At 44.0% G+C, this 19,184-nt stretch overlaps 1 protein-coding gene across 2 annotated transcripts in view; it reads right to left on the bottom strand.

The window, feature by feature from the left end:
- Positions 1-350: 350 nt before the first annotated feature.
- LOC112260898 (signal peptide peptidase-like 2B) overlaps positions 351-19,184 on the bottom strand; it is a 30,580-nt gene continuing 11,746 nt past the window's right edge. Inside the window, exons 7-15 of one of the 2 annotated variants that reach the window (XM_042329088.1) lie at positions 19,007-19,103; positions 18,661-18,777; positions 11,290-11,371; positions 8,952-9,026; positions 7,516-7,578; positions 7,285-7,384; positions 5,251-5,328; positions 2,864-3,024; positions 351-1,937 (exon numbers count right to left, since the gene is read on the bottom strand). In XM_042329088.1, coding sequence (XP_042185022.1) covers positions 1,785-1,937; positions 2,864-3,024; positions 5,251-5,328; positions 7,285-7,384; positions 7,516-7,578; positions 8,952-9,026; positions 11,290-11,371; positions 18,661-18,777; positions 19,007-19,103 — 926 coding nt within the window. In that variant the 3' untranslated portion in view covers positions 351-1,784. Of the gene's footprint in view, positions 1,938-2,773; positions 3,025-5,250; positions 5,329-7,284; positions 7,385-7,515; positions 7,579-8,951; positions 9,027-11,289; positions 11,372-18,660; positions 18,778-19,006; positions 19,104-19,184 lie in introns of both variants that reach the window. The other variant, XR_006084383.1, reaches the window with a different exon arrangement.

Raw genomic sequence — 19,184 nt, 5'->3', positions numbered from 1 at the left:
TTGGATCGGAGGGTGAGGGCTAGGGCCATTCCCCCCAGACATGTCCGGGAACATGCAGGTGCCTTGGTGGAAAAGTGGGGTAACATTTCACAGCAAGAACTGGCAAATCTGGTGCAGTCCATGAGGAGATGCACTGCAGTACTTAATGCAGCTGGTGGCCACACCAGATACTGACTGTTACTTTTGATTTTGACCCCCCCCCCTTGTTCAGGGACACATTATTCAATTTCTATTAATCACATGTCTGTGGAAGTTGTTCAGTTTATGTCTCAGTTGTTGAATCTTGTTTATGTTCATACAAATATTTACACATGTTAAGTTTGCTGAAAATAAACACAGTTGACAGTGAGGACGTTTTTTTTTGTTGCTGAGTTTATTATCATGAGACAACCTCCCCCCTCCCCCCAAACAACATAAAGTATCACTTATCAGTTTAAGAAACATAATAAACTAACACATGAATACAGAACTCTGTCTTCATAAAGCACTATGCACAGAGACATTCCAATTGTAACCATGGACACCAGTAAGGCCAAAACCCATTAAGACAATATGAATTATATAACCAAAATTGGTCGCTCTACATTAGGTCTCCTTATAACCCATGTGTTCACATGGTAGCTACATACCAGTAAGTAGTTAGTGTAATTAGTTACAACTTTAAAAACTGGTAAACACGTTTAAGTACTATTTGAACCTAGCTGCCTACAATGTAATTACACCTATATACTACTGTATGTATCTACCACATAAATACATGGGTTTTTACACCTAATGGAAAATGGGACCACAAAATCTACTAGAGAAACGGTGTGGACAACATTAACTGTTGCACCCTTAGTATTATATAAAGACAGTGTGTAAGCTACTATATAAACCACACACTATTGTTGACAGCCTGGTTTAAACCAAACCCATAGCATGCAAAAACAATAAAAAGGTCAAAAGTTCAGATTTAAACCAAATCAAAAAAACTATTGGAGAAGGTTTCCCGGGCACGGATGAAGCCTTATCCAGGATTTATAACCATTTACAAGGAGATTCTCCATTAAGCTTGTTTTTTAACTGCCCCTTGACCCCCTGCCCCTTGACCCCCTGCCCCTTGACCCCCTAAATCGATAATCATTCTATCCCGTTTAGGTCGTTGAGAATCCATGATAGCACCACATGATATAGGGTATGTAGTACGGGTATGTAGTACGGTAGATACTTCATCTGTCATAAACAGAGAGACAAGCCGTAGTGTGGTTCTTCTTCTTCAAGGTACTTAATAAAGGAAATTGGGAAAAATTGGGAACAAGCTAACCGACAGAGCTTCTGATGGTAGGACTGCAACACATTGACCTTCTAGTTGTGGAGATTGTTGACTGATATTTTGCATAGGACTGGTGGGATAAATGGTGAACTGGAGGACAAGAGAGTTTGGAGACAAAAACGTCTATTTTATGTGACAGGATGATAAAACTCATGAGAGGGGTGTTAAGTCAGCATAGGTCGCAGTCGGGGCTGTGTATGTTGTGCTCTTTGACCTGGGGCTACAGTGCATCATCCAGGACTCTCAGCCAGTGCTGATCCCTGCTGACCCCAAGGTGTTTCACAGGTTGAAGAACTGCCACTGTAGGTTGAGTGCCCTCCCTCTCTCCCGTCAGTCCTTTTCTTACCCTTTTTCACACCAAGTGCACTGAAATGTTTATCATTTGTTTAAGAACTTATAGTGTTCCATTGAGATCCTATGTGTCAAAAATAAAATGAAATGAATAAGAAATTGGCATCCTAGAAGTCCTTTACTCTGATTTGCTGGCCTCTTTCTCTGGAAGGGGAGTGTCCTCACTCTGATTGGTTGCATCAGGACCTTGTGGCTCAGGATTGGTGAGGGGGTCATCTGTGGGTGGTCCTGGTGTTTGCATACAGTTGATTGGTTGCAGAACTATGGGAGGCTGAGAGGGATATACAGAGTGGAGACATCAGACCACTGTGGAGCAAGTCTGGGAGACAGACTATTGCCAACAATAGGCACACAGATAAGATTGCTTATGCAGGATGCCAACAAAATATACAGACATTCCTCTCAACAAGTGGATCAATCGGCTTGATGGTTTTTCTACCATGAGGTTGTTGTCCTTCACTAGAATCACCACTGACTGGAGGAGTGTGTTAGCCAGCCTGGTAGACCGTTAGCAGAGGTATGGCTGTACATTGAGCTTGAAAACACCTCAGATAAAACTGGTGCCCTGTGTTGGCCTTACAGCACAAACCTATTTGGGGACCAGGCTACCTCAGACACACAGAGGGGAAAAAAACATTCTCAGGAAGGAAAGTTGCTTCAGAGCACCTCGTTTCACACCACATTCAAACCCAGTAGCTTATAGAAGCATCTTCACAATTTGCAGTTCAGAGAAAATGGGTGAGAGACAGATCAGAACTCCCCTTGTCATCACCAGATACAATTCATGTTGTCAATGTGTGAATTCATCACGACTCTACCTACCAATAGTGTTTAATGACCCTAGAAGTATCTATTCTAACACCACAGGACAATCTATTAAGACAATATGACACGTATCTAGGAGCAGAGGAATACAATGGGAGAATCCAGGCTGGTGGCAGACACAGACCCTGGAGCCCTCAGCAGCAAAGCAGAGAACCCACAGTACAATGACAGTAGAGGACAGGAAGGGGCGGAGCACAGCAGGGGGAACAGCAAACAGAAACAGCATGTTGGAACGAAGAAGCGATTTATATCTAGTTTGTTTTCGGGGTTACGGTACTCAACTTTAAATTCTAGGTTTACTTTGTGGTACAAAACACTAGAAATGTTTCTTTCCGTAGAAGAAGAAGGCACTCAAATCAAACTGGTAATCACCACAAATCCACTTCCTGTCCAGAATAATGGCAGCTCTTTGCGCCACAGCGCCACCGCCAGGCTGGAGAGGAGGGTGCAAGGCACCAGGTATAACAGGGCCGGCTGACCCATCTGCATCAGGGCCAGAGCTACGAAGGTGATGAGCAGCCCGATACCATAACCTTCATGGGGGAGAGAGAGGAGGGAGAGGAGAGTGGGTGGAGGGGGAGAGAGAGGAGTGTGGGTGGAGGGGGAGAGAGAGGGAGGGAGGGAGAGTGGGTGGAGGGGGAGAGAGAGGAGGGAGAGGAGAGTGGGTGGAGGGGAAGAGAGAGGAGTGTGGGTGGGTGGGTGGGTGGGTGGAGGGGGAGGGAGAGGAGAGTGGGTGGAGGGGGAGAGAGAGGAGTGTGGGTGGAGGGGGAGAGAGAGGGAGTGTGGGTGTTGGGGGAGAGAGAGGAGGGAGAGGAGAGTGGGTGGAGTGGAAGAGAGAGGAGTGTGGGTGGGTGGAGGGGGAGGGAGAGGAGAGTGGGTGGAGGGGAAGACAGAGAGGTGTGGGTGGAGGGGGAGGGAGAGGAGAGTGGGTAGAGGGGAAGAGAGAGGAGTGTGGGTGGAGGGAGAGGAGAGTGGGTGGAGGGGAAGAGAGAGGAGTGTAAGGGAGAGTGGGTGGAGAGGGAGAGAGAAGAAAGGGGGAGGAGAGTGGGTGGAGGGGGAGAGAGAGGAGGGAGAGTGGGTGGAGGGGAGAGAGGAGGAGGGAGAGGAGAGTGGGTGGAGGGGGAGAGAGAGGAGGAGTGTGGGTGGAGGGGGAGAGAGAGGAGTGTGGGTGGAGGGGGAGAGAGGAGTGTGGGTGGAGGGGGAGGGAGAGGAGAGTGGGTGGAGGGGAAGAGAGAGGAGAGTGGGTAGAGGTGAAGAGAGAGGAGTGTGGGTGGAAGGGAAGAGAGAGGAGGGAGAGGAGAGTGGGTGGAGGGGAAGAGAGAGAGGTGTGGGTGGAGGGGAAGAGAGAGGAGTGTGGGTGGAGGGGAAGAGAGAGTGTGGGTGGAGGGGCAGGGAGAGGAGAGGGTGGAGGGGAAGAGAGAGGAGTGTGGGTGGAGGGGGAGAGAGAGGAGGGAGAGGAGAGTGGGTGGAGGGGGAGAGAGAGGAGTGAGAGGAGAGTGGGTGGAGGGGGAGAGAGAGGAGTGTGGGTGGAGGGGGAGGGAGAGGAGAGTGGGTGGAGGGGGAGAGAGAGGAGGGAGGGAGAGTGGGTGGAGGGGAAGAGAGAGGAGTGTGGGTGGAGGGGAGAGAGAGGAGGGGTGGAGGGAGAGTGGGTGGAGGGGGAGAGAGAGGAGTGTGGGTGAGGGGAAGAGAGAGGAGTGTGGGTGGAGGGGAAGAGAGAGGAGGGAGAGGAGAGTGGGTGGAGGGGAAGAGAGAGAGGTGTGGGTGGAGGGGAGGGAGAGGAGAGTGGGTGGAGGGGAGGGGAAGAGAGAGGAGTGTGGGTGGAGAGAGAGGAGGGGAGAGGAGAGTGGGTGGAGGGGGAGAGAGAGGAGTGTGGGTAGAGGGGAAGAGAGAGGAGTGTGGGTGGAGGGGAAGAGAGAGGAGTGTGGGTGGAGGGGAAGAGAGAGGAGGGAGAGGAGAGTGGGTGGAGGGGAAGAGAGAGAGGTGTGGGTGGAGGGGGAGGGAGAGGAGAGTGGGTGGAGGGGAGAGAGAGGAGTGTGGGTGGAGGGGGAGAGAGAGGAGTGTGGGTGGAGGGGGAGAGAGAGGAGTGTGGGTGGAGGGGGAGAGAGAGGAGGGAGAGGAGTGTGGGTGGAGGGGGAGAGAGAGGAGGGAGAGGAGTGTGGGTGGAGGGGAGAGAGGGAGTGTGGGTGGAGGGGGAGAGAGAGGAGTGTGGGTGTGGAGGGGGAGAGAGGAGTGTGGGTGGAGGGGGAGAGAGAGGAGTGTGGGTGGAGGAGGAGAAAGAGAGGAGGGAGAGGAGTGGGTGGAGGGGGAGAGAGGAGTGTAGGTGGAGGGGGAGAGAGAGGAGGGAGAGGAGAGTGGGTAGAGGGGTAGAGAGAGGAGGGAGAGGAGAGTGGGTGGAGGGAGAGGAGAGTGGGTAGAGGGGTAGAGAGAGGAGTGAGAGGAGAGTGGGTGGGGGAGAGGAGAGTGGGTAGAGGGGTAGAGAGAGGAGGGAGAGGAGAGTGGGTGGAGGGAGAGGAGAGAGAGGAGGAGAGTGGATGGAGGGGTAGAGGGGGAGAGAGAGGAGGGAGTGGAGAGTGGGTGGAGTGGGAGGGAGAGGAGAGTGGGTGGAGGGGGAGAGAGAGGAGGGAGAGGAGGGTGGGTGGGGGGGAGGGAGAATGAAGCAGGTATGTTACTGCTTGTTTGGAACAAATACTAGTTGTTATAAAAGACTCTACACACAAATGACGTTTTTGACTATCAAAAAGGCAATGTGTCGCTCTTACCGATTGTGCAGGCCAGGAAATAGAACCGTGAGGACTGCATTAGGATGTCAAACCTGTGACAGTAGGCTATCAGCAGACCTGAGAAAGAAAGAACATGGTCAGTTCAACAGCTCAACAGGGTCGAGTACAGATATCTCACCACAGAAAGATACGATAACAAGAGGTAGATATTATACGATAACAGGAGTTAGATATTATACGATAACAAGAGTTAGACATTGTACGATAACAGGAGCAGAGTACAGTACAGTAGGAGGCTACAGGAGTATAGTACAGTAGTGGAGTACACAGTACAGTAGTAAAATACAGTACAGTAGTAGACTATAGTACAGTAGTAGACTATAGTACAGTAGTAGAGTACAGTAGTAGACTATAGTACAGTAGTAGAGTACAGTAGTAGACTATAGTACAGTAGTAGACTATAGGTACAGTAGTAGACTATAGTACAGTAGTAGAGTACAGTAGTAGACTATAGTACAGTAGTAGAGTACAGTAGTAGACTATAGTACAGTAGTAGACTATAGTACAGTAGTAGACTATAGTACAGTAATAGAGTACAGTAGTAGACTATAGTACAGTAGTAGACTATAGTACAGTAGTAGACTATAGTACAGTAGTAGAGTACAGTAGTAGACTATAGTACAGTAGTAGAGTACAGTAGTAGACTATAGTACAGTAGTAGAGTACAGTAGTAGACTATAGTACAGTAGTAGAGTACAGTAGTAGACTATAGTACAGTAGTAGAGTAGAGTAGTAGACTACAGTGCAGTAGTAGACTAGAGTATCAGTAGTAGAGTACAGTAGTAGACTATAGTACAGTAGTAGAGTACAGTAGTAGAGTACAGTAGTAGAGTACAGTAGTAGACTATAGTACAGTAGTAGACTATAGTACAGTAGTAGAGTACATTAGCAGAGTACAGTAGTAGACTATAGTACAGTAGCAGACTATAGTACAGTAGTAGACTATAGTACAGTAGTCGACTACAGTACAGTAGTAGAATACAGTACAGTAGTAGTACAGTCGTAGTACAGTCGTAGACTCCAGTACAGTAGTAGAGTACAGTAGTAGACTATAGTACAGTAGTAGAATACAGTACAGTAGTATAGTAGAGTAGTATTACCTGGTACTAAGATGTCGCTGACTATAGTACAGTAGTAGAGTACAGTAGTAGACTATAGTACAGTAGTAGAGTACAGTAGTAGAGTACAGTACAGTAGTAGACTATAGTGCAGTAGTAGACTATAGTACAGTAGTAGACTAGTACAGTAGTAGAGTACAGTAGTAGACTATAGTACAGTAGTAGACTATAGTACAGTAGTAGACTATAGTGCAGTAGTAGACTATAGTACAGTTGTAGACTAGTACAGTAGTAGAGTACAGTAGTAGACTATAGTACATTAGTAGAATACAGTACAGTAGTAGACTATAGTACAGTAGTAGACTATAGTACAGTAGTAGTAGAGTACAGTAGTAGACTATAGTGCAGTAGTAGACTATAGTATAGTTGCAGACTAGTACAGTAGTAGAGTACAGTAGTAGACTATAGTACAGTAGTAGAATACAGTACAGTAGTAGACTATAGTACAGTAGTAGACTATAGTACAGTAGTATAGTAGAGTAGTAGACTATAGTACAGTAGTAGACTATAGTACAGTAGTATAGTAGAGTAGTAGACTATAGTACAGTCGTAGACTACAGTACATAGTAGACTATAGTACAGTAGTAGACTATAGTACAGTAGTAGACTACAGTACAGTCGTAGACTACAGTACAGTAGTAGACTACAGTACAGTAGTAGACTATAGTACAGTAGTAGACTATAGTACAGTAGTAGACTATAGTACAGTAGTATAGTGGAGTAGTAGACTACAGTACAGTAGTAGACTATAGTACAGTCGTAGACTACAGTAGTAGACTATAGTACAGTAGTATAGTAGAGTAGTAGACTATAGTACAGTAGTAGACTATAGTACAGTCGTAGACTATAGTACAGTAGTAGACTACAGTACAGTAGTATAGTAGAGTAGTATTACCTGGGACTAAGATGTCTCCAAATCCCAGCAGAGAAAAGGGCCTGTCACACAGAGCCAGAGGGGAGGAGTTGAGGCGGGGCACTTTGAGCACCATAGGAAGCTGGAGGAAGGCCAGCAAGGACAGGGAGCATCCTTTATTAGTTACATTATCACAGCCTTCTACTGTTACATCACTTCAAGAGAACGAACAACTGTCATAATGAGACCAAATCAAATCAAAGCCTACTGTACCTTTTCATGTGTGGAGGAGTCAGAGGGCCCCGCCGCCACCTCCACCATAATACTATGGCCACTCTGAGGAGACAAACACAGGACAACAACATGGTAGTGGCTTAATGCAGGGTTTCCCAAACTTGGTCCCGGGGCCCCCACTAGGTGCACGTGTTGTTTTTTGCCCTAGCACTACACAGCCGATTCAAACAAACAAAAGCTTGATGATGAGTTGGTTATTTGAATCATCTGTGTAGTACTAGGGCAAAAAAAAAAACCTACATGTTCACCCAAGGGGGGGCCCCAGGACTGAGTTTGGGAAACACTGATAATGTAGACCATTTATCTAGCCAGTTAGTTATTGCTTCATGTATAGCACATACAGTGTGTTCAGAAAGTATTCACACCCTTTTGTTATGGCAAGCCTAAATAAATAATTTCCGGAGTAAAAATGTGCTTTACAAGTCACATAATAAGTTGCTTGGACTCACTCTGTGTCCAATAAGTGTTTAACATGATTTTTTGAATGACTAACTAATCTCTGTACTCCACACATACAGATAATTGTAAGGTCCCTCAGTCGAGCAGTGAATTTCAAAGACATATTCAAGCACAATGACCAGGGAGGTTTTCCAATATCTCGCAAAGAAGGGCACCTATTGGTAGATGGCCAAAAATAAATTGACATTGAATATCCCTTCGAGCATGGTGAAGTTATTAATCATCTATACAACCCAGTCACGACAAAGATAAAGGCATCCTTCCTAACTCAGTTGCCGAAGAGGAAGGAAACCACTTAGGGATTTCATCATAAGGCCAATGGTGACTTTAAAACCGTTTCAGAGTTTTTTGGCTGTGATATGAGAAAACTGAGGATGGATCAACAACATTGTAGTTACTCCACAATACTAACCTAAATGACAGAGTGAAAAGAAGGAATACTTTCTGAAGGCACTGTTTAGCACCGCCTATATAGCACCGCCTGTATAGCACCGCCTGTATAGCACCGCCTGTTTAGCACCGCCTGTTTAGCACCGCCTGTATAGCACCGCCTGTATAGCACCGCCTCATTTTACCCTGATGAAGACAGCTTGGCTGTCGAAACGTTGGTAATTAAATTATTGCATCTGAGCTCCTAGAGTGTGCTCTCTTTTATTTTATTTTCAAGTTTTCTACTCCGCTAGCCAGCACCTCGTCTTAATAGGTGTGCGTTTCTTTTTCTTCTAGATAGCACCGTCTGTATAGCACCGCCTGTATAGCACCGCCTGTATAGCACCGCCTGTATAGCACCGCCTGTATAGCACCGCCTAAGTCTTATAATTTTTCACTAAGTCAGATCAGCTTTTTGCCAATAATTGGTGAAAATATCAGAAATTTGTCCTGTAACAAAAAGCGCTTTAGGATTAAATAGGTATCAATATTTCCTATTCAAAAGGAGGGGCTCCACTGTGACGTACCTTGGTGAAGAGAGGAGTAATAAAAACAAAGAAAACATCGTAGACAAACAGGGTCACCAGCAGCATGGTGCAGGCCTGGAGCAGAACACATGGAAGAACAAGAAGACATTAATACGACTTCTCCAGCTTATGGATGTTGTTCAACGAGGTTAGATACAGAGGTCACTGCATGTCATAGGGGGTCGGGGGAAAAAAACTATTGGTCATTAAACACGCACATGCATGATCATCAGTACAACTCCTGGCCCTAAGTAGTTTTAATGTGGTCGGTAACACTTTAAAATGACAGACATATCCACTGACTTGAATGGGATAGTCCAGTTCTAGTGATTCTACTTTTATTATAGAATCATTTAGTTAGTGCTTGCAATTTGTCCTATTTCACACATGTACAAGTGTGTACTAATACGCATGTGTGAATTGGAAATGTTTTTGTTGTGTTTGTAATATCCCAACTTGGAGAGTGGGGTCACAGCCAGATCCTGGAGCAATTAGGGATAAGTGCCTTGCTCAAGGGCACATAAAGATTTTTTTCTACCTTGTCGGCTCTGGGATTCGAACAAGCGAGATTTTGGTAGCCGGCCCCACCGCTCGGCTACCTTCCGCCCTGTTACGCTATGATCCATCTACGTGTATCGATTGAATTACAGTTGAAGTCGGAAGTTTACATACACTAAGTTGACTGTGCCTTTAAACAGCTTGGAAAATTCCAGAAAAGTATGTTATGGCTTTAGAAGCTTCTGATAGGTTAATTGACATGATTTGAGTCAATTGGAGGTGTACCTGTGGATGTATTTCAAGGCCTACCTTCAAGGCCTAAACTTAGTTGCTCTTCGCTTGACGTCATGGGAAAATCAAAAGAAATCAGACAAGACCTCAGAAAAGACCATCCACAAGTCTGGTTCATCCTTGGGAGCAATTTCCAAATGCCTGAAGGTACCACGTTCCTCTGTACAAACAATAGTACGCAAGTATAAACACCATGGGACCACGCAGCCGTCATACCGCTCAGGAAGGAGATGCATTCTGTCTCCTAGAGATGAACGTACTTTGGTGCGAAAAGTGAAAATCAATCCCAGAACAGCAGCAAAGGACCGTGTGAAAATGCTGGAGGAAACAGGTACAAAAGTATCTATATCCACAGTAAAACGAGTCCTATATTGACATAACCCGAAAGGCCGCTCAGCAAGGAAGAAGCCACTGCTCCAAAACCGTCATAAAAAAGCCAGACTACGGTTTGCAACTGCACATGGGGACAAAGATCGTACTTTTTGGAGAAATGTCCTCTGGTCTGATGAAACAAAAATAGAACTGTTTGGCCATAATGACCATCGTTATGTTTGGAGGAAAAAGGGGGAGGCTTGCAAGATGAAGAACACCATCCCAACCTTGAAGCACGGGGTGGCAGCATCATGTTGTGGGGTGCTTTTCTGCAGGAGGGACTGGTGCACTTCACAAAATAGATGGCATCATGAGGTAGGAAAATGATGTGGATATATTGAAGCAACATCTCAAGACATCAGTCAGGAAGTTAAAGCTTGGTCACAAATGGGTCTTCCAAATGGACAATGACCCCAAGCATACTTCCAAAGTTGTGGCAAAATGGCTTAAGGACAACAAAGTCAAGGTATTGGAGTGGCTATCACAAAGCCCTGACCTCAATCCTATAGAAAATGTGTGGGCAGAACTGAAAAAGCATGTGCGAGCAAGGAGGCCCACAAACCTGACTCAGTTACACCAGCTCTGTCAGGAGGAATGGGCCAAAATTCACCCAACTTATTTTGGGAAGCTTGTGGAAGGCTACCAGAAACGTTTGACCCAAGTTAAACAATTTAAAGGCAATGCTACCAAATACTAATTGAGTGTATGTAAACTTCTGACCCACTGAGAATGTGATAAAATAAATAATTCTCTCTACTATTATTCTGACATTTCACATTCTTAAAATAAAGTTGTGATCCTGACTGACCTAAGACAGGGAATTTTTACTAAGATTTGTGAAAAACTGAGTTTGCATATGTGTATGTAAACTTTATACTTCAACTGTACATATAGAATCATACTGGCTATACAATTATAGGATCTCTATACTGGTGGGCTCCCGCACAGCATCTCAGTGCTAGAGGCGTCATTACAGACAACCTGATTTGAATCCAGGCTCTATCACAACCGGCTGTGATTGGGAGTCCCATATAGAGGTACACAATTGGCCCAGCGTCGTCCGGGTTTGGCAGGTGTAGGCTGTCATTGTACATAAGGATTTGTTTTTAACTGACTTGCCTAGTTAAATAAAATACAAATGAGGCGGAAAGGCCTGGCATTAAAACGGTGTATGCACCTTAAACGTGGGCAGTCTGATAGTCTTGAGCATGTAGAGACAGAAGGCTATGCCCAGGGCGTCTTGTAACACCCACGCCCACCTAGGAGAGGACACAGCAGATGGCAGGAACAACAGTTAGCCAGCACATACAAAACACCTCAAGTAGCAATGCAAATATCACAGTACAGCTTTATGGACACTCAGTCACTATGGTTTTTAATGGTGAGTTTACAAAACATAGATTTGAAACTTGTATCTCATTATGTTGAAATAAGTATAGCCAGTTGTAACTGTAATGGCTTAGCAGATAATAAGAAAAGACGATCAGTATTTACCTGACTAAAAGAGAAGGAATATATCTATTGTTTACAGGAAACTCATTCAGCAATGTTAGATGAAGCTGTGTGGAAAAATGAGTGAAATATACTTCTCCCAATGGGCAAAGACATTTAAAAAGGGGTGATATTAATTAATAGTAATTTTGATCTGAATGTGCAAATTGTCCAAACAGATCCTCAAGGTAGATGGATGATTTTAAATAGGTTATTTGACCATAAACAGACATGGCTCATTAACCTATACAGTCCGAATAATGATGATCCACACTTCTTTGAAAATATATATATATTATGTTAAAGGTCCCCACATCCCTGGGTCGCTTGTCTTTTCAGTTTGCTGCAGCTAGCGACTGGAACGAGCTGCAACTAACACATCTCTTCATTCAAAGGCTCAATCGTGGACACTCTTACTGACAGTTGTGGCTGTTTTCTGTGATGTATTGTTTTCTCTGCCTTCTTGCCCTTTGTGTTGTTGTCTGTGCCCAATAATGTTTGTACCATGTTTTATGCTGCTACCATGTTGTGATGCTACCACGTTGTTGTCATGTGGTTTTGCTACCATGCTGTACTGTCATGTGTTGCTGCTTTGCTATGTTGTTGTCTTAGGTCTGTCTTTATGTAGTGTTGTCTCTCTTGTCATGATGTGTGTTTTGTCCTATATTTATATATTTTATTACATTTGTTTTGTATTTTTAATCCCCCGTCCCCCGCAGGAGGACTTTTGCCTTTTGGTAGGCCATCATTGTAAATAAGAATTGGTTCTTAACTGACTTGCCTAGTTAAATAAAAGGTTAAATAAAATTAAAATTAAAAATAAAATAAATGATTATGGTGGGACATTATAATATAGTTTTAAATATCTCTATGGACTGTAAAGGAAATCACACTATAACCTATCAACCTCATGCACTTAAGGAAATCACAAATGTCATGGATATATTAGAACTAGTGGATATATGGAGGTTTAATATCCTGACCTAGTGAGATGTACACGGAGGAGGTTTAATATCCTGACCTAGTGAGATGTACACGGAGGTTTAATATCCTGACCTAGTGAGATATACACGGAGGAGGTTTAATATCCTGACCTAGTGAGATATACACGGAGGAGGTTTAATATCCTGACCTAGTGAGATATACACGGAGGAGGTTTAATATCCTGACCTAGTGAGATATACACGGAGGAGGTTTAATATCCTGACCTAGTGAGATATACACGGAGGAGGTTTAATATCCTGACCTAGTGAGATATACACGGAGGAGGTTTAATATCCTGACCTAGTGAGATATACACGGAGGAGGTTTAATATCCTGACCTAGTGAGATATACACGGAGGAGGTTTAATATCCTGACCTAGTGAGATGTACACGGAGGAGGTTTAATATCCTGACCTAGTGAGATATACACGGAGGAGGTTTAATATCCTGACCTAGTGAGATGTACACGGAGGAGGTTTAATATCCTGACCTAGTGAGATATACACGGAGGAGGTTTAATATCCTGACCTAGTGAGATATACACGGAGGAGGTTTAATATCCTGACCTAGTGAGATATACACGGAGGTTTAATATCCTGACCTAGTGAGATGTACACGGAGGAGGTTTAATATCCTGACCTAGTGAGATATACATGGAGGTTTAATATCCTGACCTAGTGAGATATACATGGAGGAGGTATAATATCCTGACCTAGTGAGATATACATGGAGGAGGTTTAATATCCTGACCTAGTGAGATATACATGGAGGAGGTTTAATATCCTGACCTAGTGAGATATACATGGAGGAGGTTTAATATCCTGACCTAGTGAGATATACATGGAGGAGGTTTAATATCCTGACCTAGTGAGATATACATGGAGGAGGTTTAATACCCTGACCTAGTGAGATATGCATGGAGGAGTATTAATATCCTGACCTAGTGAGAGATACATGGAGGAGGTTTAATATCCTGACCTAGTGAGATATACATGGAGGTTTAATATCCTGACCTAGTGAGATATACATGGAGGAGTATTAATATCCTGACCTAGTGAGATATACATGGAGGTTTAATATCCTGACCTAGTGAGATATACATGGAGGAGGTTTAATATCCTGACCTAATGAGATATACATGGAGGAGGTTTAATATCCTGACCTAGTGAGATATACATGGAGGAGGTTTAATATCCTGACCTAGTGAGATATACATGGAGGATGCTTAACATCCTGACCTAGTGAGATATACATGGAGGAGGTTTAACATCCTGACCTAGTGAGATATACATGGAGGAGGTTTAATATCCTGACCTAGTGAGATATACATGGAGGATGCTTAACATCCTGACCTAGTGAGATATACATGGAGGAGGTTTAATATCCTGACCTAGTGAGATATACATGGAGGAGGTTTAATATCCTGACCTAGTGAGATATACATGGAGGAGGTTTAATATCCTGACCTAGTGAGATATACATGGAGGAGGTTTAATATCCTGACCTAGTGAGATGTACATGGCGGAGGCTCAATCAAGCTAGTCGTCTTGACTACTTTCTTATTATTTCATTCTCTCTGGCACCAAAAGTTTAAAAAAATAAAAAAGGTGATCGGGGACAGAATGTGGTCGGACCATCAAATAATTGTCGTATACATTCTGAAGGTATTCAGACCCCTTGACTTTTTCCACGAAGTTACGTTGAAGCCTTATTCGAAAATTTATTTTTAATTAAAAAAAAAAATTTGAACTGAAATATTACAATCGCATTAGTATTCAGAACCTTTCATAACTACTTTGTTGAAGCACCTTTGGCAGCGATTACAGCCTTGAGTCTTCGTGGGTACGATGGCACAAGCTTGGCACACCTGTATTTAGCGAGTTTCTCCCAGTTTACAGTTGGCTCATTCATCCCCCTGCTCTCCCCTGTAACTATTCCCCAGGTCGTTACTGCAAATGAGAACGTGTTCTCAGTCAACTTACCTGGTAAAATAACAGATAAATAAATAAAATGGTACCCTTCCCTAGATCTGTGCCTCAAAACAATCCTGTCTCTGAGCTCCAAGGACAATTATTTTTTTTATCTTAAATACAGAAATGCTCCCAAAAATAATTTACTGAAACTTGTTACAAATGACGGAGTCACCCATGATTCACCAAATTACATTTTGAAAGAGGAAATGAAGGACTTTAAGCTTATGTTTTTGTTTCAGTCTCCTCCATCTCCACTAACCAAAGCGAAGTATGTGGATTTGTTTTATATTATTATTATATATATATATATTTTTTACATCGGGCCTCTCGTGTGGCGCAGTGGTCTAAGGTACTGCATCGCAGTGCTAGCTGTCCCACCAGAGATTCTGGGTTCGAGCCCAGGCTCTGTTGCAGCCAGCCGCGACCTGGAGGTCCATGGGGCAACGCACAATTGGCCCAACGCTGTCCGGGTTAGGGAGGGTTTGGCTGGCCCTCAAACTAGACACTCTAAAGTACTTTCCTCTTGCTAAGTTGTGCACCGGGGCCTCCCACTCCTCTTTCTATTCTGGTTAGAGCCAGTTTGAGCTGTTCTGTGAAGGGAGTAGTACACAGCGTTGTACAAGATCTTCAGTTTCTTGGCAATTTCTCGCATGGAATAGCCTTCATTTCTCAGAACAAGAATAGACTGACGAGCTTTAGAAGAAAGTTCTTTGCTTCTGGCCATTTTGAGCCTGTAATCGAACCCACAAATGCTGATGCTCCAGATACTCAATTAGTCTAAAGAAGGCCAGTTTTATTGCTTCTTTAATCAGGACAACAGTTTTCAGCTGTGCTAACATAATTGCAAAAGGGTTTTCTAATGATCAATTAGCCTTTTAAAATTATAAACTTGGATTAGCTAACACAACGTGCCATTGGAACACAGGAGTGATGGTTGCTAATAAATGGGCCTATGTAGATATTCCTTTTTTTTTTAAATTTTAACTGCCGTTTCCAGCTACAATAGTAATTTACAACATTAACCATGTCTTTCACTGTATTTCTGATCAATTTGATGTTATTTTAATGAATAAAAAAAATGTGCCTTCCTTTCAAAAACAAGGACATTTCTAAGTGACCCCAAACTTTTGAACGGTGGTGTACATGTGATATGAGTAATGTAAGACATGTAAACATTATTAAAGTGGCATTATTTAGAGTGGCTTTGTATAAAGTGACGAGTGAGCCATTTATTAAAGTGGCCAGTGATTGGATCTCAATGTAGGCAGCAGCCTCTCTGAGTTAGTGATTGCTGCTTAGCAGTCTGATGGCCTTGAATAGAAGGTGATTTCAGTCTCTCGGTCCCAGCTTTGATGCACCTGTACTGACCTCGCCTTCTGGATTGTAGCGGTGTGAACAGGCAGTGGAGCGGGTGGTTGATGTCCTTGATGATCTTTTTGGCCTCCCTGTGACATTGGGTGCTGTAGGTGTCATGGAGGGCAGATAGTTTGCCCCTGGTGATGCTTTGTGCAGACCACACCACCCACTGGAGAGCCTTGCGGTTGAGGACGGAGCAGTTTCCGTACCAGGCTGTGATACAGCCCAACAGGATGCTCTCGATTGTGCATCTGTAAAAGTTTGTCAGGGTTTTGGGTGACAAGCCACATTTTTTCAGCCTCCTGAGGTTGAAGAGGCGCTGTTGCACCTTCTTCACCACACTGTCCGGTGGACAATTTCAGTTTGTCCGTGATGTGTACGCCCAGGAACTTAAAACTTTCCACCTTCTCCACTGCTATCCCTTCGATGTGGAAAGGGGGGTGCTCCCTCTGCTGTTTCCTGAAATCCACAATCACCTCCTTTGTTTTGTTGATGTTGAGTGAGAGGTTGTTTTCCTGACACCACACTCCGAGTGCCCTCACATCCTCCCTGTAGACTGTCTTATCGTTGTTGGTAATCAAGCCCACTACTGGTGTGTCGTCTGCAAACTTGATGATTGAGTTGGAGGCGTGCATGGCCACGTAGTCGTGGGTGAACAGGGGGTACAGGAGGGGGTTGAGCACAAACCCTTGTGGGGCCCCAGTGTTGAGGGTCAGCGAAGTGGAGATGTTGTTTCCTACCTTCACCACCTGGGGGCGGCCCATCAGAAAGTCTAGGACCCAGTTGCACAAGGCAGGGTTAAGACCCAGGGCCTCCACCTCGATGATGAGCTTGGAGGGTACTATGGTGTTGAATGCTGAGCTGTAGTCAATGAACAGCATTCTTACATAGGTATTCCTCTTGTCCAGATGGGACAGGGCAGTGTGCACTGTGATGGCTATTGCATTATCTGTGGACCTGTTGGGGCGGTATGCAAACTGAATTGGGTCTAGGGTAGCCGGTAAGGTGGAGGTGATATGATCCTTGACTAGTCTCTCAAAGCACTTCATGATGACAGAAGTGAGTGCTACGGGGCGGTAGTAATTTATTTCAGTTATCTTTGCCTTCTTGGGTACAGGAACAATGGTAGCCATCTTTAAGCATGTGGGGACAACCGACTGGGATAGGGAGCGATTGAATATGTCCGCAAACACACAAGTCGGCTGGTCTGTGCTCTGAGGACGCGGCTAGGGATGGCATCTGGGCCAGCAGCCTTGCGAGGGTTAACACGTTTAAATGTTTTATTCACGTCACCCACGGAGAAGGAGAGGCGCAGTCCTTGTTAGCGGGCCGCGACGGTGGCAGTGTGTTATCCTCAAAACGGGCAAAGAAGGTGTTTAGCTTGTCTGGAAGCTTGACGTTGGTGTCCGTGACGCGGCTGGTTTTCTTTTTGTATTCCGTGATTTCCTGTAGACCCTGCCACATACGTCTCGTGTCTGAGCCGTTGAATTTCGACTCCACCTTGTCCCTGTACTAGTATTTCACTTGTTTGATTGCCTTGCAGAGGGAATAACTGTAACGACATTCAGAGGTGGAAGAAGGATCGGACCAAAGCGCAGCGTGGTATGTGTTCATGATGTAATATTTAATGAAACGAACGGAACACTGAAATACAAAACAATAAAGTAAACGAACGAAAACCGAAACAGTACTGTGTGGACCAAACACTCACACGGAAAAGAAACACCCACAACTCAAAAGTGAAACCCAGGCTACCTGTTTGAGGTTGTGGACAGGTGTCTTTTATACTGATAACAAGTTCAAACAGGTGCCATTAATACAGGTAACGAGTGGAGGACAGAGGAGCCTCTTAAAGAAGAAGTTACAGGTCTGTGAGAGCCAGAAATCTTGCTTGTTTGTAGGTGACCAAATACTTATTTTCCACCATAATTTGCAAATAAATTCATTAAAAATCCTACAATGTAATTTTCTGGATTTTTTTTTCTTATTTTGTCTGTCATAGTTGAAGTGTACCTATGATGAAAATGACAGGCCTCTCTCATCTCTTTAAGTGGGAGAACTTGCACAATTGGTGGCTGACTAAATACTTTTTTGCCCCACTGTACATATCCTGAAAGAAAGAAATGATCTCACTCCAATAAATTTGTATAGAAAGTTAGCAAAAATAGATAAGATCTTGCTACCTTGGAAAGGAAAATTCCTGTCTATTTTTGGAGAAATCACCCTGATTAACTCTTCAGTCATATCTCAGTTTAATATTGTTGTTCATTAGTTTACTCGGGTGGTAGAGTTAGTTGAAAATGATAACGGAAAATATATTGTAAAAAGATAAAAATGTATATACATTAAAAAAATGTATATGGGGGATTGAAAATTATGCAGACAATTACATTGATGGAGGCTACAATCTATCTGCAATATTAAATCTGATCTACCACCTAAGAATAAAATAAATGCCTCAGGAAGACTATGTTGGCCACGGAGCTGAAACCTGATGCCTAAGCATTCATTAGATCTGGGAGCTAAAGGCTCAAGCCAGTCTTCAGGTCTCAGGCAGCATTACTCATCCCTCCAGCGTAGACAACCAGTAAGACGGTTGGAAGATTCCAGGAATAAGCAGGAAACCCTCTAACTGGGATTTATGGAAAACCTAGGAATTTGATAGAAGTTACTTTCGGAATATTCCGTAATTTTGTAGAAGTTACTTTCCGAATATTACGGAATTTTGCCACTCTAATACTCACTGGTCTTCGTTGCGGAACACACCCCAGGTGACGCTGACTCCGATGCAGAAGGCTGACAACAGCAGCATGCGTACCTGAGGTCTCTTGTGGCAGTAAGGCAAGTTGTTCTCTGGGATCCTGCACACACACACACACATCAGGAAGAAGTTGGAAAAAGTAAATAAAATTTAAAAAATACAACAATAGATGGAGAAGAGTCAACTATTTGCTTTGATTCAATTTCTGTTTTATTTTTTTGGGTTGATTGTGTAATCCTCTTGTGATTTGTGTTGTTGTTAGGTTGATTGTGGACTACTTCCTGGTGATTATAAACAGATCTTTGTTAGGTTGATGGTATGTCTCTCACCTGCACTTCCCGAAGGGGAGTCTCCTAACAAAGGGCCAGAGACAGCTGTACAGGCCAACAGACGAGGCCAGGCAGAATATCCCAATGATCATATAAACTACACAGACAGAGAGGATAGAATACAACAATGATCATAGACACTACACAGATAGAGAGGATAGAATACAACAATGATCAT

Source organism: Oncorhynchus tshawytscha, linkage group LG10 (genome assembly GCF_018296145.1).
Source record: "Oncorhynchus tshawytscha isolate Ot180627B linkage group LG10, Otsh_v2.0, whole genome shotgun sequence".
In the NCBI taxonomy this organism is placed as follows: Eukaryota; Metazoa; Chordata; class Actinopteri; order Salmoniformes; family Salmonidae; genus Oncorhynchus; species Oncorhynchus tshawytscha.
This window is presented reverse-complemented; position numbering and strand designations above follow the sequence as displayed.